At 38.8% G+C, this 24505-nt stretch overlaps 1 protein-coding gene across 1 annotated transcript in view; it reads left to right on the plus strand.

Annotated features, from left to right (window-relative positions):
- The first annotated feature begins 3153 nt into the window (after positions 1–3153).
- lmtk2 (lemur tyrosine kinase 2) overlaps positions 3154–24505 on the plus strand; it is a 41764-nt gene continuing 20412 nt past the window's right edge. The window contains exons 1-6 of the mRNA XM_010874230.3: positions 3154–3705; positions 14884–15017; positions 17576–17729; positions 20143–20219; positions 22309–22427; positions 22619–22706. Coding sequence (XP_010872532.2) covers positions 3603–3705; positions 14884–15017; positions 17576–17729; positions 20143–20219; positions 22309–22427; positions 22619–22706 — 675 coding nt within the window. The 5' untranslated portion in view covers positions 3154–3602. The remainder of the gene's footprint in view (positions 3706–14883; positions 15018–17575; positions 17730–20142; positions 20220–22308; positions 22428–22618; positions 22707–24505) is intronic.

Consider the following 24505-nt stretch of genomic DNA (forward strand, 5'->3'; position numbering starts at 1 on the left):
CAGTGTATCAAATACTTGTTCTCCCCACTGTATGAATTAAAAACATTGGCACTCCCCACTGTAAGTCTATTTAAAGGCTGAATTGTTTGTTAGTAGAGTTGGTCCCTCAGTCGGTGCAGAGTGCGAGGTCTCTTATTTTTGTAAGTTTCTTGGTTAAATACTTGTTATTACTATTATGTTTGATATAGTGATATTGATATTGTGACCGGGACATATATACCACTGTTATGTCACCTCTTTACCAATACTCTGTAAGCGTTTGGAAACTGAGGAGACCGATTGCTGTAGTTTTGAAAGTGAAATGTTTTCCCATTTTTGCCTGTTATAGAATTTCAGCTGCTCAGCATTTCAGGGTCTCTTTTGTTGTATTTTTCACAGATATGCAATTCACCCATGCCATGTGCCCTTTTGAACCCCCATATCATCATGGATGCTGGCTTTTGAACTGTGTGCTGATAACAAGCCGGATGGTCCCTCTCTTTAGCCTGGAGGATGCAGTTTCCATGATTCCCAAACATTATTTCAAATTTTGATTCGTCAGACCACAGGACAGTTTTCCACTTCGCCTCAGTCCATCTTAAATTAGGTCGGGCCCAGAGAAGATGCCAGTGTTTATATCTGGTTTCTTCTTGGCATGGTAGAGTTTTAACTTGCATTTGTTGATGCAACGACGTTCTGTGTTCACAGACATTGGTTTTGGAAGTGTTCATGAGCCCATGCAGTGATGTCCACTACAGAATCGTGTCTGTTTTTAATGCAGGGTTGTCTGAGGGCCCAAAGATCACGGCCATCCAATATTGGTTTTTGTCCCTTGCATACAGAGATTTATCCAGATTCTCTGAATCTTATAATAAAATGATGTACCTTAGATAAGATCCCCAAACTCCTTTCAGTTTTACTTTGAGAAACGTTATTCATAATTTGTTGCACAATTTGCCTGTGCAGTCTTTCACAGAATGATGAACTCAAAGTAATGATGAATTTGTGAAAGACTCATCCTCTTCTGGGGGGCTCTTTTAATACCCAATCATCTTACTGACCTTTTGCCAATTAATTTTGAGATGTTCCAACAGGGTTTTTTTTGCATTACACAACTTTTCCAGTCTTTTGTTGCCCCTGTCCCAGGTTTTTTAAACTTGTGGCTGGCATCAAATTTGAACTGGGCATATATTTTTCAAGAAACAATATTGTGACCTAATAATGACCTAATTAATCAGTCAAGGTGAGAGCGAAAACCTGCAGATACTCAGTCGTCCGTGGAACTGGTCTGACACCTCTGATGATTTTCACATCATTGCATTCTGTTTCTTTATTTTACTTTTTGGGAAACAAAGTTGTACATATCATAAAGAAAATATGAAAATCTATACTTTCACAACTGTAAGTCATTCTGGATGAAAGTGTCCAATAAATGTAAAATGTAAATATGAAATACTACATATACTATGCTTAATACTGTGCCTAAAGTACTAATAAATACCCTTCTGCTCATGTACATTATTAAGTAGACAATCAGACAGATCCCTGTTTATCAAGCATGCTTAGCTGGTTTCCTCCAATGTTGACGTTAACTTGCCAATATTATGTACACCAACATTCAAAGGTTTGGGGTCATTTAGAAATGTCCTTGTTTTCAAAAGAAAAGCATTAAAATAACAGCAAATTGATCAGAACAACAGAGTAGACAGCTGAAACAGCTGATTTTTAATGGAATATCAACATAGGCATACAGAGGCCCATTATTACCAACCACCAGTCCTGTGTTCCAATGGCACGTTGTGTTTGTTAATCCAAGTTTATCATTTTAAAAGGCTCATTGATTCTTAGAAAGCCCAGACACTGGACAGAGGGAGGTTGGAAACAAGTGTGATGGACAGACAAACCTAAGTTTCAGGTGTTCGGATCACAAAGAAGAACATGTGTGAGATGCAGAGCAAATGAAAAGATGCTGGAGGAGTGTGTGACACCACCTGTCAAACATGATGGTGGCAATGTGATGGTGTGGGGGTGGTCTGGTGATGGCAAAGAGATGTGTACAAGGTAAAAGGGATCTTGAAGAAGATAGGCTATCACTCCATTTTGCAACACCATGCCAAACCCAGTGGACAGCGCTTGATTGAAGCCAATTTCCTCCTACATCAGGACAATGACCCAAAAGCACAACTCAAAACTTAGTAAGAACTGTTTAAGAAAGAAGCAGTCCGTTGGTATTCTGTCTATAATGGTGTGGCCAGCAAAGTCTCAGCTCTATTGAGCTGTTGTGGGAATAGGTATGGTATGTAAGAAGCACCCATCCAGCCAAACCAACTTGTTGGAGGTTGTTCAGGAAGCATGGGGTGAAATCTCTTCAGATTACCTGAACAAATTGACAACTAGAATGCCAAAGGTATGCAATGCTGTAATTGCAACAAATGGGGTGTTCTTTGACAAAAGCAAAGTTTGATGGACACAATTCTTATTTCATAAAAAATAATTATTTCTTACCTTGTCAATTATTGTTTCTTATTCTTTTTGTTATATTAAATATCTTAAATGTTTCTTGGAAAACAAGAAACATTTTCATGGAAAATGAGGCAGTGACCCAAAACTTTTTAACGGTAGTGTATATATATATATATATATTTAATATATAGTACATCTATTAAAATTATGTAATATAGAGCTGAACTGTAAAAGATACCTTGGTCTCAGCCCGAACCCTGTATAAATAAAAGTTTAATAAAATATGTTTTTGTTTCATGTAAACATAACGGGAGTCATATCATCCAGATACCTACACTTGAGACTACTCTGTCCATAGAACCTTATTCCTGGAGACCTCGATTGTTGACAGGTGCATCCAGGTGCATTTTGGAAAACATTAGTTATTTTCCCTATCGCTCGCCGAACGGTGCTCCGCCCACCATTCTCACCTTTTTCAAATCCATTTAAAATGAATAAAAGGTGGTGTTTTACTGTTCGGTGCCGTTGTAGTTTATTATGTGTGTACAGGTGATCACTGAGAGTTCGCGGTAGTTGCCTTTCAAATTCTATCAAGGTGGCGAATTATTGTTTAGAAAGTGTATCTCCATTCAGGTGCAAAACACGCCTACCCGGCTTCATGGGTATGATGAATCGAATACCTTCCGTATTCACGCCCCGTTGCTATGACGTTGTAGGAACATGGCGCTTCAGAGGAAAGGTGCTGCCTGATGCCTGACAGTTTTGGACTATTGATGAACTATTTCGTGGGAATAGATGTATTGTACAACAGTAAAGTGTAAATATGGATACTTGATTGTTAAATACATTTAGTGGTCCTTTTCAAGTTTTCATGGATTCTGAAACGGGATTGTCTGAGGCATTGATAGCTCACGTTAGCATGTCATTTGCCATAGCTAGCTACCTAGCTAGACCAGCTAACGTAAACGTTTCTTATGCTGTCGTTATATAAACATAAAATGTTTGCGGTGCGGGCATTTATATTTTGCCTGTAGATAAAGCTATATAGTTAACTTATTATCAATGAATTTGACAATTTATTTGGTTCATTAGCACTTGGTTTACAATTTTGACGACGATTCTGATTAGCTTGCTAGCGAACTTTAGCTCAGCTGAAAAGGATGGAGAACCGTCATGGATTTGTGTTGTTGCTGGCTACTGGGATCCTTCTGTCGGTATTATTTCTGGCTGAAGGTGCTCCGCTTCCGTATTCTGACACAGCAGGTAAGATCCCACAAAATTGCTGTGTTTACTACGTCACTAAATTATGAACTGTCTCCGCTACTGCTAAGCTCGAAGCCGTTTTTACTATACGATTTCTGACAGATATCAGTATCAATAAAATATTTCAATGTTAAATTTACGTTTTTGATTTATGCAGCAGTTTGTACACGGCAAAGTACAAAACACTGGATAATTAATTTATCTTTTGACATGTAGTTCAATGTTATTCGTTTTCGTTTTACAGTTGTTGTTGAATTCCTTGTTCTGATGTTGCCTAACTGCTCAGGAACACTGGAACAATATTTTTGTAATGATATGACCTATTCCTATATCTGACCATATTAGATATAGGAATAGGTAGATAAAAGTACGTCAGTGTTAATCTATAATCAAATCTTATTATTTTTAAACGGAAACCTAAGTTTGTAACTATTTTCTCTTATGTATAAGTATTTTCTTATCTAGAATTAAACTTTTTATGGGCTGAAAATTGCAACAACAATTTCTTTAATGAACGTAATCATCTAGGGATATCATGTCTCTCGTGGCCTACCTGAATACCAGGTTTATAGGCAATTATAGGTAGTCAGAAAATGTGAGCAGAGGGGAGCAGTACAATCAGAGGTCAGAACGAGATGATCAGATGTTCTTCGCTAACAAGGCTGAATTAAGACACTATCATGCCCCTTTTCTTTATTTATCTGGCTAACTAGCAAGTTAAACCAAATGGCTGTCTCACCTTTTCTTTCACTGCACTTTTTCAAACATGCCTGAGTGACTGGCTTAACTCATATTGAACAAAATGTGACCAGTGAAATAAAGGTAATCAGCACTGTCTCATAATGTACTGTATAATGTAAAAATATCTAGAAATGGTTGGTCGATATAACTGTATTGATGTAATTGAAAACTATCCAATGGCTGATTCTAGGTACCCTTCGACAAAGTACTGTATCTCGGTCAAGCTCAGTATTTTTGGCCAAACGTTACCTCAGTGCAGTCATTGTAAAGTAAATGCTATGACCCAAACAGATTCACTATTAATGGACAGTTTTAATGAAACAAATATATACATTTTTCCAGACTAAATTGATTTTGTTCTGTTTGTTTTGTGATTGAATCATTGAAGTGGACTTCCAATTTGCTTAAATCTAACAGGGTGCTTTATTCCTCCTTATTTGTCTGGGTATGTTGACAGAAAATGTAATGCAGTATGTTCTCAGTAAAAACCTATGGATACGTTTATTGGGAGAGGAGAATGGGTTCAGTAGCTAAAGTAGCTCACAACATGAATACATATTTAGTAGATGTCATTCCAAAAATAGTTGGGGACACTGCAAATGTATTTATGTACAGAATGTGTTCAGATCTGTTATTGTCCATACTTTTTGTTGGTAGTTGTTAGCACTAGAGACAACACCTAGCATGACAATTTAATGTGCTCCTAAATTTGTGTGTGCCTAGATTTTTTGTTATGTGCGCATGAATACCTCGTAAAAGAATGCAAGCGTAGAACTCTAAGTTTGTCATGTTATCTGAAAATTATACTGTTTTATAGTGTCTGGTTATCCGAAAACCAAACTATGGGTTTTTTATTTGTAGAGGTGTGTCAGGGACAGGTTGAAAATGGGAACAGGTGTGTGATGAGGCGGGGCGAACACAAGTCTAATTGCAGTAGGTATATTAAAACTTGGTGTGGTATCCTGTTATTAGGACAATATTGGTATTGTAACAACTTCACTAGGGTTTTCATGATTCATTGAGTTTTCAATAATTTCATTGCAAAAAAATCCTTGATTAGAATCTACTACCTCAAGGTCTCTATTCACCATGGCAGTGAAGCCAGTGAATCATGATGGTCCTGAAGGGGAAAAAATAAGTCCAACTATTGGGAGCATTTTGCGCTAGAAGTGCCAGCTTGGTTCTCTGCCATGTTCTGCATTTTACGGCAGGAATGTCATCAATGCTGAAACATTTGAAAAAGAGCGATCCAATCACGGATGCCTCAGACTCTGGCGTGGCAATGTGAGGTTTCTTTTTACCTTAGCCATGTGAGTTTGGAGCCTTGTCCTGTCAGAAAGACAATCAATGTAACGTTAGCTAGTGGAGCTGACTAGCTAGCAAGGTGAGGTTTCTGTTGTTGACTCACTCACATTCTCATTATCTATAAATGCCCTTGCTCCAGCAGTGAATGTCCTATTTCAAAAAAAGCTGCAATATTTTTAACTAAATATGAGGTCTATTCAGTTTTTTTAAGGAAACAAACTGAAATGTCAAAATAATGTTTTTTAATTAGAAGCATTTCTTTTTATTATTATTAAGAAAGCTAAGTGCGTAGCCCAATGACAATCCATATCCCTACAGGAAAGGAACTGATTCCAACTAAATGCAATTTGAAATGAATGTGACCCTCTTATCATACCACTTGCTGCTAAATAAATGGATGCATTGATTTCATGCTTATCATTGAAATATGCTCATCAATATAGCAGTTGTTTCAATCATCAGTCCGCCTGCACACATGGTGTGATCCTCACACATCCTCCGTCCTAAACAACTTGTAAGCTTTGAGTTAAGATCTTTACTTTTTCAAAAAGTTTGACCTGTTCCAGAAATAAGCCCAAATCTTTCCCACCCGACCAGATATGTATTTTTACTGTAAAGGTCAGAGGTGGGACCAAGTCATTGTTTTACAAGTCACAAGTAAGTCTCAAGTCTTAGCCTTCAAGTTCCAGGTTACGACAGGCAAGTCTGAGTCAAGTCTCATATCAAGACTCAAAAGTCCCCAGTCTCAAGTCCTAAACTTTGAGTTTCGAGTCACAAACAAGTCATAATGTGCTCTTTACCAAATGTAATACCATTTCATATTTTTAACAAGAGTAATATTATACCCAATTTACTCAAATAATGATATTTATGTATTGCTTTCCAAATAATATTTATATTTCCATGGAAATGTATAGCCATAAGAAAGACACATCAATATAAAAACTAAATATTGTAGTGCACTCTCTCTCCATATACTCTAGACACCTAAAACTATAATATTGTAAGTTGAATTTTGTCTTCCAACCATGTTTCCTAATTAGGTCATCCACATTAAAATGTATGGATAGAAATATGTTGTCCCATTGCATATTAAACGTTGAAACGCATTTTGCTAGGTAAGGAAGGCTATTTCAGATAACTAGGCTACAATATTTGCTGTAGAGCGAGAGTTGAAACATCATGATGCGCAGGAAAATATAATTGTCATTGCTTTGTGGTAGCATTTTGTGTAGAGCAGTCATTAACAACATTGATTTAGTGGTAGTTCCAAAGCCGAACACAGCTGCACCACTCTGGGCGCATTTTGGTTTTAAGCCAAATTAAAAGAGGTGAGCCCAATAATTTGGAGAATGCGATTTGACGGATTTGCTCCAGAAAGGTGGCGCTCAAAAGCGCAAACACCACAAATCTGAAGAATCATCTGTGGATCCACCAGATGTAATATTATTAGGCTTAAACTATAATTGTGGCACAACATTTACAGTATAGACAATTAAATTAGTTGCAATTATTTGTGCAACAATTGTCAACTAAAATGTCATCATGACAGCCCTACTTGCACACACACACACACACACACACACGTGTGTGGTTACAGTAGGCTAACGTATGTCAATGGTTTGTGAAACAGCAGTAACATTAGGCAGTATTTAGGCTGCCTACTTCCTAGCTAGTTATAGCTCAATCTTGGGTGCAAAGATCACATTCCCGCACTGCACTGCAGTTGGCAGCCTAAATACTGCCTGCCTGACGTTACACTGCACACTTTTTTTTAATAGTGTTATTTTTAATATTTGGACTTGGAAGTGTGACTTGATACACTTGGAAGTGTATCAAGTCAGTTTGAGTCAGAAGGTCTTTATTGATTTTTTTCAATTCGAGTCTAAAGTCATCATATTTGTGACTTGAGTCTGACTCGAGTCCAAGTCATCTGACTCGAGTCCACATCTCTGGTAAAGATTGCTTGCAACACTTCTCACTAGTTAATTTCAACAGGCACAGATTTCAATAACCAAGGCTGAAATCTCTTTTAATGACAGTAACTATACATTTTACAGCGTTTTCCAGGCACAAAGCAAGTATCAATACCAGGGATGGAAGGGTACAGTGGGCCCAGGGTTTGGCACGTATCGCCGTTTCTGGGAAATGGTAATGGTATGGTTTCAGTGTAAATTACGTCATGGTGTTAGAAGGGTTTCCACTGGAGAAGCTGACCGTGGCAAAGCGATGCCTGCCAACTGTACTTTGTTCATGGTCTTCATACACTCGTCATCGTATTGAACGCTGAATCCAAACTGTGTTCCCACACAGCGGATTTGAAAGATGGGCACCTTTAGGGAGGTTTCCTACAGAGATCAGTGATCATCCCTTGGTTGTTAAAGGGGGAGGGGGTTGCGGTCTCTATGATTGCCACATTTTGAGACATTTGCTGTGGAGTAAAGTTTCTCAGCCCTCAGGCCTGGGCCCCCAAAAGCAGTTGCTTGCCTTACCTGTTCACAAGCTACACGTCTGTTTCTTTGGATCTGAATCTACAACATGCGTGTAGTCTGCAGCGCAATAAGCATGTTTTGGAAATAATAGGAGAATGAACGGCATATCGTAACTCTGTGGTTCATGTGTGTCTATTGAACCGTAGGGGGGCTTATCGAACAGTTTGATTAAATGACGTGTACTGTTGCATCCCTAATCACTACAGATCTAGAATGTACGTTATAACATACTGCTGGTTGGGCCAACTGTAAATTGTGCTGTTTAAAATTAGAAAAAGTTACCTAGGTTGTCTTCTTAACCCAATTTGACAACTTATAAATTCAGTGCTATTGCTGGTGGATGGGGCAGTACCAATTACGAAGAGCAATACATGTATTCTGCTGTAGAGTAGTGGAGAGTAATACTGGTAGATCTAGGCCTAAGAAATGTTATTCCTCTCAGCATGTGTTGTTACATAATCATGGCTTCAATCTGTCGATTTCAAGCCACTTTTGGCTTGAAAAGTGGCTGGGATAACAGCAGTGTATTATCCCAGGCACTATTGTCAACAATTTAAATCCAGCAAGATTGGAAATCTGTTCATGTCATTTTCAAAAATCATCTAGAAACCAACTGTTCCAGAACTCTGTCTAATCGGGCCCTGCCTGTCTACAGTTTTTGTCTGGGCACAAACACTTAATCCAGAATTTTGAGTCCAACAGTGTTCTCCCTGCAGTGCTGTCAGGCTTCAGGGCTGGCCATGGGTGTCCCTAATCAACACCTACAGTTATATCTGAATTACTTATCTTCTATAGACAACAAGCAGTATGTGTCTGTCTGTATTGCTTTAGTTAATCATCTCATTCTTATTAATAGACCCATCGACTTGGGGATGTAATAGGATGGTCCTGCCTAGTTAAAAACAAATAAAATATCTGTGGACCTGCATTCTAAACCACTGGCTGTGTCCATGAAGATTTCTCAAGGTTAAATTCTGGGCTGACCCTTTTCTCTGTTTATATTAATAATATTGTGCTTGCTGGTGGTAACCCCACCCGTATACTTATGATACTATCCTGTATACAATGGGTACATCACTGAATACCATGCTGGCCGCCCTGAAACATAGCTTTACTAGCATCTTCTTTGACCTCTACCTACTCTATAAAAGTGCACTATGCACGTTTGCGCCATATACCGGCAGGGAATTGAATATCGGTTCTATAACTTCATTAGGATCTGACACAATCATTGCTAACTGCGAGCATACTGACCGGTCTGAAGCAGTTACCTCCAATCAAGTTTCAAGGTTTATTTGTCAAATGCACCAAACAATACAGTGTCATCCTGCACCATGAAATTCTTGTTACATGGCACCCGACAACTACGTAGTGAGTTAAGAAGAAATCATCGATGCTGGAACAAAGGCATCTGTTTTGACTGGGTCAGAGTTGATGGGTCTTTTTCATAACTGTGGAACACAGAATAAACCAATTAAACAGCTAAATCAATCAAAATGTCTTCTGGACTGTCTATTGCGTTCAATGCATTGTCATATTTCACAGAGTAATTTATGGTTAGCTGGTAAATTTGAAAGCTTTACAGAGCTAGCTTGCTCGCGATACCTACATAACAGTAGACCAATCACAGGGATACAATAATGTGTGTTTAGGTGAGCTTGCATAAGGCTGAATCAAGCTATAAGGCAATATAATGATTTCTTCTGAGCAATAGCTTATGTGTTAGGTTTGTTCAAACAACACACAATTAGGGCTGTTACGATTTACATTTTATTTGACGATTGTCACGCCAATAATTGCCATTTAACAATTTAATTGTTTATACTGTAAATTGTATGCCACTATTATAGTGTTAGCAAAATAATATTGCATGTGATGGATCGAGATGGTTCTTCAGATTTGTGGTGTTTGTGCTTTTGAGCGCCACCTTTCTGGTGCCAATCCAGCAATTCGCCTCCTTGAAATTATTGGGCTCACCGCTTTCATTTAGCTTAATACCAAAATGCACCCAAGGCGGGTGTTTGTCTTTGGAACTACCAGTAAATCAATGTTGTTAATGACTGCACTTCACAAAACGCAACCGTAAAGCAATGACAATTGCATTTCCTGCGCATCGTGATGTTTCACCTCTTGCTCTGCTGCGAATATTGTAGCCTAGATGTTTGAAGAAGCCTTCCCCACGTAGCAAAATGTGTTTCAACCCTTAGTTAATAAATAGTATTTTCAAATGTTAATATGCATTGGGACAACAGATTGGCTATTCCTATCCATGCATTTTAATCCATATTTTCTAATTAGGAAATATAGATGAATATTACGAAATTGATGCAACAAATCTATTAAATAATAACTTTGCAAAATTACATAAAGGTGCATTGGTGCAAAACAATTCTAAACTAGGTTTAAACATACTGAAATTACAAAGCAAATAAGTTTTAGTAAATGTTTGCATGGGTGCACAATGCTCTTGGATTGACATCCTAATGGACATAATTTACATGGTATTTGTTAAGACGTTTCTAACATTGGCATAAAATTGGCATCAGATTGGAAACATACGATTTTGGAAGTTGTCATAAAAATAATTGCGATCTGGCTCAAATAATGATGTATTATGTATTAATTGCATAAGCCCTACCCACTATGCATTTTATTGGTTCTTTACCGTTTGCAGAGAACATCACAAATATTGGCTTGGATGTAACACTATTTTCCATCAGGAAATGGAATCAAAGTGTCTGATCGTACACATAACTTGCTAACGTTAGCTTATCGCCTCGACCAAATAAATCAGAGTTGCCTTCCTAAAATGTATCTGTGCTTCTAGAAATGGCATATAATATGTCCTATAATTGTTTCTAGCGAAATAACAATCTAGCGGCAACTTACACATAGCTTTCCTTAACTAACTAGCTAAATGAGGTATCTATTGTCACCTTACCCTTCAAGTAGAAAGGTGTAATCACTGTACATTTTTTCAAACGTCAGCTGTTGCCATAAAATACATACCAAGTCCATATTTCCCCTCATCTTACTCCACGCTTTGCCTGATGCTCCCGTGTAGCCAGAGTGTACAGTTACGTCTGGAAATATTTGGACACTGACACAATTTTCATACTTTTGACTCTGTGCACCACCAAAATGGATTTGAAATGAAACAACCAACATGCAATTGAAGTGCAGACTTTGAGCCTTAATTCAAGGGGTTGAACAAAAATATTGTATGAAACGTCTCAAGTTTCTTTGGACAAATTAACACAATCATAAATAATTTTTAATACTTGGTCAAGAATCCTTCATGCAATGACTGCTTGAAAACTGGAATGCATGGACATCACCAAATGCTGGGTTTCCTCTTTTGTGATGCTTTGCCAGGCCTTTACTGTAGCTGCCTTCAGTTGTTTGTTCGTGGGTCTTTCTGCCTTAAGTTTTGTCTTTAGCAAGTGAACTGCATGCTCGTTCAGATTGAAATCAGGTGATTGACTTGGCCTTTACAGAACATTCCACTTTACTCGAGATAACCACCAGTAACTCCTGCACTCTGGTTGTTATCTCACGGTGATCAGTACACATTCAGTTGTCATTAATTTTCCAACAATTCACTGTAAGGAACTGCAAACAAGTCTCAAACTTGACCCTTTCAATTTCACTGTTTTAACTAGGGCTGTCAAGTTTTAAGCTTCAGGTGAATATCAAGTGCTTAATGCAATGCATTTTTTGTGTGGCAGTTAACACATTTTCTTTTTTGGGCCTTATACTACGTGAGCCTTCTGGCAAGCTGTCACTGAGCCTTCCCTAGCGTACACACTGCCTCCTCGGGTGGGGCAAATCTTCCTAATTTATGCCAGAGACAACCTGTCGACCAGTATAGGGGAAACATCAATCTCTGCAAACATTAATATGTATTTAGTATTTGCGTGACTCCACTACTAAAAGCGTATTACAACCATTCCAAGTCAATGATTTTTTAATCTTCAAATAGCAATTTACTTTGTTTTATGTTTTGCATGTATCACTCACCCGTGATCCCAACCATCTCTGAAACCTTACATGCATACATTTTTTGAATTATATCTCTTTGTGAAGCCAGAGAAGCATCATAAATAATGGGGAAACGGGACAACGCAATAAAAAAAAATTGCGTCAGTTGTTTTTAGCTAGTGAAATTAGCATGAAGTTCATATCGCTGGGAGATTTTGTATCTGAGAGTAGCTCAGCCCACTGTCATGCCTCTGTAGCCCTAGCGAGCTGGCAGTGTGCACGGAGGGTTAGAGCCGTCCATAGTGCAAATACAACTCTACTTGCTTGCTTTTGTTTGCCAGCCCACTTCTTAATCACTAATGCGCATCACCAAAACCGATGGTGAGTTGGTGGCTCTTAAAGTCTCCTTTTGTATGACAAGGTGTGTGTAATATTTGTTACTTTTTTGCCTAACCGTTTTGTAAGTTTCATGATGTCTGTATTCACAGAGTTTGAAAACAATTGGTGGCTTTTTCGCACTGTTTGAAAAATATGATATTTTGGAACTAATTCAAACCCCTGGATTGTAAGTAGTCTGAGATTATAAACACTTGTTTGTTGATAAGATGCGTGTTTTTGTGCTGTAGTAATGAGTTTCGATATCATTAACAGCAGTCGAATATGGTGTGTGTCTTTAGAGATAAAAATATTTATAATAAAAATACACCAGCGCTGCCACTAGGGGATGCTGGGTTTACGCGTAAGCGGAGCCGGCTAAGAAGAGTGAATGTCTCTTACTGATTGACTGACTGCCTGTCTACCCCTTTTTAAATAGCGTAGAGGTTAGAGAAGCGGACTTGTGAACTATAGGTCCCGAGTTCGTATCTCCTCGCAGGCGAAGCGAAGCACGCATTGTGAATTATTCCATATTGTCGAAAACTTTGTTGGCTGAAACCTGAAACTATATACGGTTATATTGCGACTCTTTCTGGCATGGAATAGTTTATCTTCAGTCTCGCTAGCAATTATGATTATGATTATATTATGATTATTCCTAGGAAGTTAGTCAATATTAGTTAGCCTTTTACTGGCTAATACGCTGTTAAAACGGCCAGTGGCAAACGCAATACATAGCCGCTATTTGTGGTGGAAGTAAACTTAGTAAGAAACAGATTTGTTCAGGATAGAGACAAGGCTATACTGACACCCGGCAAATGTACAGTTTCGAGTGTAGTGATTAATGACACAGACTTTCACGTGGGCGACCCGGGTTCGAATCTCGAGGTGGCAACATTTTCTTTTGCGGGCTGGCTGAACTAGGCTTGCCTGGTTTCTTGTTTGTCTCCGAAGAGTCATTGGTATAAGATATCTGCTAAATGTTTTGGGGTTAAGTGTTGACAAGATCTTGGGCAAACAGTCATGGGAACTGTTGACCAACCAAGCTTTTACCCCAGATAAACACTCTTGCCAGTGCAAAAAGAGGTTGAGAGCAATAATATTAGTGATGTGCATAGTAGCCTTAGCTTTTTTACAATGAAAAATATTTATTTGGAAATGTGGAAACTACAGAAAATAATTTATGTTTGGTTATGATCATATGTATTTCACTATTCGCACCATGCCTCATTCCAGTTATTTAAAATGTTTAACAACTGATTAACTGTAACTAGGAGCTTCACACATCTCTCAGAGCAGATATATGGTTGTTTTGACTCTATGGAATCTTTGAATATGATTATCAATGGTTAGCTAGTTAGTCATTTAGCAGACTCTTTTGTCCAGCGTTACTTACAGGGACAGTTATGCCCAAGGGCACATTTGTCAGATTAACTTGTTTGCTGGGGTTTGAGCCAGTTTCCCTTTGATTACTGTGTCAATGCTCTAACCACTTTGCTATGTGCAGCCCCATATTAGTCAGCTAACTATGTACAGTAACAGCAGTTCAATTGTAAGTATATTAATACTAAATAATATAGAGAAAGCTCCCTTTCATTGGCGCTGTGGCATGGTGTCTGCAACTATGAATGGATTTATAGGATACAATATCATATGAGCTATCTATAATTTGAGTTTTATTCCAAAAATATTTTTCTGAATGAGCTGCTGTAGCATCTCCTCCCTACTAAGCATCTAGATAAGCCTCAAACTAGAACCCTGTTAATTACATTATTGATTTGCTTAATTTCTCATGTGCAGTACTCTCACAAGGTTATACAGCCTGACTGTTAATTTATTTTGTATTATTTTGCCTAGGTTTTTTTTTTTAGGTAAATCATTTTGCACATACCAAAAAGCAGCATTTTCCATCAGAATACTTTATATCCACTGTAGGTCATTTAACTGTATTATAAACTTAATGGAAGAGAAGTAGTGTTATGTGAAGACTCCATTATCTTTGATGGCTTTGACGCTCATTACATTTTAACCTAATTGTCCCCCAATACATTTTTTTACATAATCATATGGACGTAAATGGAACATCATTATGGATTACTTGGTAAAAGCATCTAAACTGTTGTCCACTTAAGGATATAGTCACTGTTAACCTTGCTTACTGATAAGCCTTGTCACAATACATGAAATGAAACCTACTTGAATTTGATATACCTAGACTTTTGAGTTGCTCAGCATGATTCTGTATGTGAATGTAATATATTTTTTTTCTGCCTGTCCTTTTCAGGGGAAACTGCAGATGAACGCACAATGTTCTCTCTGCACCTCCCTGTGGTTGTGTCTCTGATTGCCCTGGTGGCCCTTGTGGTGCTACTGGCAAACTGTGTGACCTGCTGCAAGGAACAGGAGATCAATTTCAAGGTGAGGGACTCTTTGGCACCTGACAACCTTAACACAATGTATTAAAGTCCGGACATTCCTTGCACTCATAACGTGCTCCAAAGGGAGCTTGATGATTAACAGGTTAACTTATTTACTAGGTCATACTAGCCTCTTCTAGATTTAGTTTTTCAGATGAAGAATATTAATGTTAAAATTGGCGATGTGCAGTCAAAAACAAGATTTCACAGTTTTTTGGGTATTTTTTAATAATTTTTGGTTGTAGTAAAACTCTTGAGATTAGAATAATTATGATAAGCCCTTTGTCTAAATGATGTGTGAAACAATTGTCAGAAACGTCTGCCTGTTTGGGTTGATTGATACTTTTGGCCTTGTTTGTGAATCACTTTGTGATTAAGTGGAACTGGTTATAATAGACCGTGACTGTTCATCAGAGTAAAAGGTTGGCTTTTATCAACCAATCCGAGGTGTGTGTAAATGTCTGTGAATTTGTTTTCTTACACTCACATGATAGGAGTGATCATTTCTTGGTCTAAATAAATGATTAATCTTGCAGTGTCTTGAATGCGTATGAAATGGAATAGACCTCTTTAATACAAAAATAATTATAAAAAATATATATAAGAGCAGTGTTGATACCGGTTTTTATTAGACCTTTCTCTGTTTCACAAATTTTCAGCTTGAGCCTACTTTATTGTTAAGAAGTCACAAAAAACTGTACGTACCAAGATGTACAATATCACTGTTATCACATCACACAATGACCACACAAAATATTCCTGTTCCTGAAGAGCTGCCATTCGGTACCGTAGGTTTTCTCTTCAACTCTTATCTAGCACATGTAATTCTAAAGAATTAGAATGATAAAAAGCTATATCATCTTGGTGTTGAGGGAACCTATGGTGAAGTAGTTTGCTGTTGAACCAGAAGTGTCAGGCCTAATTCCTGACAATGAGGAGTTGGCTGTCTTGAAGGAGGTGAGAGTACTGGCGCAGTGGTGCCAGGAAAACAACCTCACACAGAAAGAACAACACGTTGTTATTGTTAGCCACAGTGTTTTGGATGCTGTTTTTGGGATTTTATGTTTATTTATTGAGTTCTCGATTCTTTTGGCTGGACATTGTTCTAATTGCTTGTGCCACCATAGCACAACAGATACTGGCAGACTATGCAATACATAAGCTGATCTCTACCTTCACACAACAACTTAAGCCTTAAAATCTGCTCTGCCACAGAGGAGCGGCTCATGATCAGGTGTAGATCCCTCTTCAGAGAGGCCATAAAACACTTTGTTAGGAATTGTCTGCACGTCAAGTACAGGCTGGAGTAAGGCTGGAGTCAGGCTGGAGTCAAAAACCGTGAGAGGGTCTTTCTTCTGTCCGGGAAGGCATTAGGGTGTACAGCAACTAAAAGCTGAAACTGACCGAGTTTTGGGGCCTTAAGAGCTTGTCGTGGCATCTCTATAATCAAAATGCCATTGATAAAATGGGGTTTGGCTGAATCTCTTAAAAAATACAAAAAGTACTCTACTGTATTAAAGCGGAATTGTAACAGCACAAGGAGTGCCTGTGTAATGATCATGTTTTTTAATTATCTTCTTGATATGCCTCACCTGTCAAGTCAGTGGATGTTCTTGTCAAAGGAGAAATCCTAACAGGGCTGTAAACAAATTTGTGTACAAAACTTTAGACAAAGTTTTTTGGAAACTATTATTCAATGTACAGTTTGGTCTTTCAGCAAACACTCTTAACCAGAAGGATACATCTCTATCTACCCAGGCTCCCCTTTTCCCATTTTACCGTTGCTCATTCTTATGCTGGCGGGTTTTAACCGTCCATATGTCAAGCCGGATCTGTGGTAGTGCCACATTGTTTGTCACTGATGTAACATTGAAGTAAGTTAGGACAGGGGTTTGGATAATCTGGGTCAAGTCAATTTCTTTTTTGTTGTTTAAAATCCTTCCTTTGTAACAGGCTGTTAAGTGGTAGGAAACGCACTGTCTTACCCAGAGGGAGCATCAGTTAAATTCCAATGTGTTTTCAGTGTCGGTGTCTGCAAATATACATCATCTCATTGACATCAATGATTTTTTGTGTGGATGGTTCCGCCTGTAGGGGTCACTTGCACGGATACACACAATATAATGGACTGTAGACATTAAGTTTGTAGACATATAGTGGACTTTAGACATTCCAGATTTTCATGTTGTCATCTTGGCCTTCTCCCATTGCAGATTTGGTTTAGGTCTGTACCAACCTTCATTTTGGTTGGATCTGGTTAGAAAAATGTGTGTTAAAAACAGAATTTCTGAAAAATGATATGGCATATAGAAGTAATAATCAACAATGTAATTGTGATCAATGTAATTGTGATCAAATTGTTATGTACAGTACATATGCGAATAACAAAGTATTTGAATGGACATTTCTTATGTTCTGTTATTAAAATGTTTGCCTGCTTATATGTTGAGTCCCCTCTTTCAGCCTCCTTAATATGTTCCCTAACACATGTAATATACATTAGTGTCAGAACTGGGATTCTTGTGTATAATGAACACCACTTTAACATTGTTTTTACAGGAGTTTGAGGACAATTTTGACGATGAGATTGACTTCACTCCTCCAGCGGAAGACACCCCTTCCATGCAGTCCCCTGCTGAGGTTTATACCCTGACAGTGCCACCTGTGGCTCTGCCAGGACCTCCCCACCTGGATCCGCCCACTCGCATCTCAGGTCAGGGTCAAAGGTTAAAAACAAACCTCCATATTTTTCCAAAGGTGTCTAGTACGGCTAACATACTTTACATTGGACCTTGAGGTTTTACTGAACCATTTCCCCGACATGGCATTTACAGTAACAGCGTAGTGTTCATCAGACAGAGACTGAAACTGGGAGGGAGGGACTCCGTTCCCATTGAACTAAACCAACAAAAGGGGAGCATTCCCACTCCTTGGATATTTTGTTCTTTATTGTGGATAGAGCCAGTGAGAGAAAGACCGAGAATATTTGTATACCCTTGGTAAAAGTACCCCAATTAACACATCCCAGCTGTTCATTTCAGTGGGTGTTTACAATTATCAGCTCCTTTTGGATCTTCTCATTTTCTCATGCTTTGTATACTGTAAATGGGGCAGTGCTAAGGGATAACAACACTTCTGATTATGTACCCGCTTATAGCCCTAGGTTTACTGTCCCTCACATGACATGAATAAGACCTTACCTTTGGCATGATGTCAGCCAGACTGACAGACTGAAAGTTAGTGCTTTACTGCCGTTAAACATTAAAAGTTTGCATGAGGTAAACACAAATGTTTAACCTTTTTATGTCTGTCAGCCATACAGTATTAATGTCATTCTCTTAGTAGTGTTTTCTTTGCTTCTTGTATGCCATCTGTAATGGAAATGTTTAGTCTGTACTGTTTAGACTTTTAATAACAGGGCTGTAGGAGACTCAGTGACTCCCCCTAAGGGTGTGGATCATTGCTACTCTCCAAACACTTTTGGATGTGTTTGCATCCATGTTATACTGGCTGCACTACGCTACACTGACCACCCATAGAACCAACAGTCATTTAGGTAAATTAGCACTAAAGTTTGCTTTGACAATGAATAATTTATTTTCCTTCACTTCCCAAACAATTGCATTATTGACCAACCCCGATCGAATGTACTGATAGCTGTCTGTACTTTTGTACGCTTTCATTTTGGTAGCAGTGTAAGGGGGTGGATTTATCCACAAGGTATAATGTACACATCCCCAAAGTTCATCTCTGGCAGGGATGTGGCTGTTTTAATGATGTAAATCACACAGCGGGTGCTGTATCTGGGTCACTAGTGCCTAAGATTTGCAGTGTGTTTACATCCCTTTGTTTGTCATGTTTTGTAAGGTGATCTAAACACTTATGGGCTGTAAAAATAGAACATTTGACCGGCTTGTGCAGTAGTTCCATAGAATTCCCAGTGTCAGCCATCATGTTTTAACAATGTTTTGCCCGCCAGTCTGTCACAGCAACCACGTGACAATTAGTTTTTTATAAACAGCAACCAAGTTTGGCCTGCTCAACTATTGTGTTGTTTATTTATCATCCCTTCTGATGACATAGTAGCTGTCTTGACTACATCCAATCGAGTGAAGCTCTCAAGCTAGTTAGCTAATGGTAGGCTAATGCTCGTCTAATTGAGAATACAAAACTGTGCACTTTCTACTTGTAGTTCTGCCGTTTTAAATCCGTTGGTTGTTAGCCACAGTTGCCACATGGAGGCTCCAACGGGAATTTAGTCTAGTGCATTTTTATTGGATGATGACAACAAGCTACACATTTTTGTCATTTTGGTGTAGAGTATTGTTGTTTTATTTTTATATTAAACCTGGTATTGGTATCAAGATTCTGGTTTCATGACCAAGCTTCACACGACAATGCTGGGGGAGCGAATCAATAGCTTTAAGGTATTTGCATATGTTGTTGAAATATGCATATTTGTGACACATTTCTAAGGCTGGATGTAAATGGTCATCTACAGGTGCGCATGCTAATTATTACATGGACCTTCTCTTTGAAAATAAAAACATTAACCAGGTATACATCAACAACTAATGAAACTGCATGACTGCATTGTCACACAAGCGGTTTCAGTTTAAGAAGTATGTAAAATGCTTTTATTAAAATAAGCTTGTAAAGGATTTATTCATCCATTTATCATTTTTTTCATGTATGTTTTTGCTTTCAGTCTACACACTACCCCATTATGAAGACATTTCTGTCAATTCACTGAAAATGAAAAAGTTATGTCACGGAAATACATATTCAAACCTGGAGTTTGTTAGGATCTTTACATCCTTACAACTTACATTTATCACACAACAAAGTTTGGATGAGGTGAAGAGGTCTGATTAATCAGGGGATGTTCCTTAAAAACAACCTGTTTTGCTGTTGGTGTCTATCCCTGGGAGTAACCTACATAGAATATATCTAAAATGCAACTGATTATTCTGCATATTCTGTATATAGTGAACGTATGCCTGCATCTCTAAAAAGAGAAAAAATATGCTTGATGAAATGGTTAGCTGATCCAAATGCTATGTGGTATAAGATCCCTGCAGATGTTGAACAGTAACTCTGAATTTGTCTCTTGTTGGCCACTGCAGAGGGATTCACTGGCTCACAGGTGGCTCGTCACAGTCTCAGTTACATCCAGGAGATTGGAAATGGATGGTTTGGCAAGGTAAGAATGATATAATATGAGTATGTCTGTCTGTATATAAGTCTGCATACCCTGGCAGAAATTGTGAAATTCTGGCATTGATTTAGAAAATATGAACTATTTTATTTAAGGATAGTGGTCATATGAATCCATTTATTATCACAGTTGTTTGGCTCCTTTTTAAATCATAATGATAACAGAAATCATACAAATGGCCCTGATCAAAAGTTGACATACAGTGGGGAGAACAAGTATTTGATACACTGCCTATTTTACAGGTTTTCCTGCTTACAAAGCATGTAGAGGTCTGTAATTTTATCATTGGTACACTTAAATGCGAGAGACGGAATCTAAAAAGAAAATCCAGAAAAATACATTTGCATTTTATTACATGACATAAGTATTTGATCACCTACCAACCAGTAAGAATTCCGGCTCTCACAGACCTGTTAGTTTTTCTTTAAGAAGCCCTCCTGTTCTCCACTCATTACCTGTATTAACTGCACCTGTTTGAACTCGTTACCTGTATAAAAGACAGCTGTCCACACACTGAATCAAACAGACTCCAACCTCTCCACAATGGCCGAGACCAGAGAGCGGTGTAAGGACATCAGGGATAAAATTGTGGACCTGCACAAGGCTGGGATGGGCTACAGGACAATAGGCAAACAGCTTGGTGAGAAGGCAACAACTGTTGGCGCAATTATTAGAAAATGGAAGAAGTTCAAGATGACGGTCAATCTGCCTCGGTCTGGGGCTCCATGCAAGATCTCACCTCGTGGGGCATCAATGATCATGAGGAAGGTGAGGGATCAGCCCAGAACTACACGGCAGGACCTGGTCAATGACCTGAAGAAGGCTGGGACCACAGTCTCAAAGAAAACCATTGGTAACACATTACGCCGTCATGGATTAAAATCCTGCAGCGCACGCAAGGTCCCCCTGCTCAAGCCAGCGCATGTCCAGGCCCATCTGAAGTTGGCCAATGACCATCTGGATGATCCAGAGGAGGAATGGGAGAAGGTCATGTGGTCTAATGAGATAAAAATTTAGCTTTTTGATCTAAACTCCACTCGCCGTGTTTGGAGGAAGAAGAAGGATGAGTACAACCCCAAGAACACCATCCCAACCGTGAAGCATGGAGGTGGAAACATCATTCTTTGGTGATGCTTTTCTGCAAATGGGACAGGACGACTGCACCGTATTGAGGGGAGGATGGATGGGGCCATGTATCGCGAGATCTTGGCCAACAACCTCCTTCCCCCAGTAAGAGCATTGAAGATGGGTCGTGGCTGGGTCTTCAAGCATGACAACGACCCGAAACACACAGCACACAGCCAGGGCAAAGAAGGAGTGGCTCCGTAAGAAGCATCTCAAGGTCCTGGAGTGGCCTAGCCAGTCTCCAGACCTGAACCCAATAAAGAAATCTTTGGAGGGAGCTGAAAGTCCGTATTGCCCAGTGACAGCCCCGAAACCTGAAGGATCTGAAGAAGGTCTGTATGGAGGAGTGGGCCAAAATCCCTGCTGCAGTGTGTGCAAACCTGGTCAAGAATTACAGGAAACGTATGATCTCTGTAATTGCAAACAAAGGTTTCTGTACCGAATATTAAGTTCTGCTTTTCTGATGTATCAAATACTTATGTCATGCAAAATTCTACATGCTTTGTAAGTGGGAAAACCTGCAAAATCGGCAGTGTAACAAATACTTGTTCTCCCCACTGTATATACCCGCACACACAAACTAGAATTGTACCTTTCAGTCATGTCCTGGGGATCTGGACAAACATTGAATACTGTTGTGTATGTCATGAATTGCCCTGACCGTGGCGACTGCAGGTTATGAGTCTACCGGAACATCATTAACACGTTACTATTTCAGACAGCATTTTATTGATGTTGTTACAGTACCCCTCAAACCTCCCACCACATTGGCAGTGTTTTATGTCAATTTCTTATTTCAGGAAGAGCTGGATTCCAGATGTTTTTCCTCTGACTTGTGTGTGTTGTGTTTGCCTGAGCTTTCCTTCCCAACTCCCTAATATGTGTGTGTCTCTCTGTCTGTCTCTGTGTGTGTGTGTGTGTGTGTGTGTGTGTGTGTGTGTTCGTTCAGGTCCTTCTCAGTGAGGTCTACACAGATCCAGGTCCTTCCAGGGTGGTGGTCAAGGAGCTGAAGGCTAATGCTAGTGCCAAGGAGCAGAATGACTTCCTGCAGCATGGGGACCCTTACAGGTGACTGGCTGACACCACTTCTAATGCTTAGAAAGGCCGAAGCAGGGATGTTTTAGATATGTTAAGAAATGTTCACCTCATGGCAACTTCTTCTTCCTACAATAGTCCAATCTTTGAATGAATGTAGGATCATTTGAAAACAACTGTGATATCCTTTGTATTTTCCTTATCAGTCTTGTTTGTCCTTACAGAGTTCTGGTTCATCCTAACATCCTGCAGTGTCTTGGCCAGTGTGTGGAGGCTATCCCCTTTCTGTTGGTTTTTGAGTACTGCGAACTGGTGAGTTTATTGTTGAAGGAAAAAAATATATGCAAATTAATATAGAAATTAAATTGAAAAAAATATAGAAATGAGAAGAAACTTATTGGATTTGGTTTATTAGAATTTCTAAGGGTGCAAATAATCGTGACTCAGTAAAAAAAAAAAAATCATCTGTTTTGCATATTTAGATTTCTAAGATCAAGCTGATCAACAACAATTTTATATATTTTTTTGCATTTTTGCGCATCTTTGCTAAGGCATCCAGTTATCCTGGAGGGAACAGTATATTGGTTATTTGCAGAACATTTTATACTTGATGGGCACTATACAGATGTAGGTTAGGTAGGATTAGGGCTGCACAACTAATCGAAATATAATCGAAATTGCGATATTGACATCGCCAAGCGATTTTTTGCTCCAAAAAAGGTGAATGATATGCGCATCCCTGCTTCGGCAGGCATCGTACGTCTGTAATAGTTTTTCTGATGGGGCTATAGGTATTTTTGTAGATTGCTTAAATACCTTGACTAATGTGATTTAAATACTTGATTGTTTTTCTATGTGAGTTTGAGATAACACTGCAAATTTCAGTGAAGACGTCTGCTTCAAGTTAGCGAGTGGCACCAAGATATATTGTCCCACATACACAACAGCATGATTATTAAAGGTTTTGGCTTCAATGTCAGTGCCTACAAACAAACTTAATATGGGAGAGAATATACCTCAAGGGTTGAGAAATCTTGCCTATCCAGTTATGGCAACTACACAAACATAGGAAACACTGCATACGCCATTGCATTAAATGAGCAGTTAAACGAATAGGTCGACACAGACTGCACCTTCTAATTGGTGATAAGTATAAAATTGAAAACACAATTTGAACTGAGTAAAAATCTAGTTAATCTTATCAGTTTAAATTACAGTGAGGGAAAAATTATTTGATCCCCTGATGATTTTGTACGTTTGCCACCTAACAAAGTAATTGTCAGTCTATCATTTTAATGGTAGGTTTATTTGAACAGTGAGGGACAGAATAACAACAAAAAAAACGGAGAAATGCATGTAGAAAAAAATCTAAATTGATTTGGATTTTAATGAGTTAAATATGTATTTCATCCCCCTAAATCTAAACGATTTCTGGTTCCCATGTGTCTTTTATACAGGTAACGAGTTGAGATTAGGAGCACACTCTTAAAGGGAGTGCTCCTAATCTCAGTTTGTTACCTGTATAAAAGACACCTGTCCACAGAAGCAATCAATCAATCAGATTCCAAACTATCCACCATGGCCAAGACCAAAGAGCTGTCCAAGAATGTCAGGAACAAGATTGTAGACCAGATTGTACACAAGGCTGGAATGGGCTACAAGACCATCGCCAAACAGCTTGGTGAGAAGGTGACAACAGTTGGTGAGATTATTCGCAAATGGAAGAAACACAAAAGAACTGTCAATCTCCTTCGGTCTGGGCCTCCATGAAAGACCTCACCTTTTGGAGTTGAAATGATCATGAGGAAGGTGAGGAATCAGCCTAAAACTACACAGGAGGATCTTGTCAATGATCTCAATGTAGCTGGGACCATAGTCACCAAGAAAACAATTGGTAACACACTACACTGAGGTTTGCCAATGAACATCTGAATGATTCAGAGAACTGGGTGAAAGTGTTGTGGTCAGATGAGACCAAAATTGTGCTTGTTGGCATCAACTCAACTCTCTGTGTTTGGAGGAGGAGGAATGCTGCTTATGAGCCCAAGAACACCATCCCCATCATCAAACATGGAGGTGGAAACATTATGCTTTGGGGGTGTTTTTCTGCT

Source organism: Esox lucius, chromosome 11 (assembly GCF_011004845.1).
Source record: "Esox lucius isolate fEsoLuc1 chromosome 11, fEsoLuc1.pri, whole genome shotgun sequence".
Lineage (NCBI taxonomy): Eukaryota > Metazoa > Chordata > Actinopteri > Esociformes > Esocidae > Esox > Esox lucius.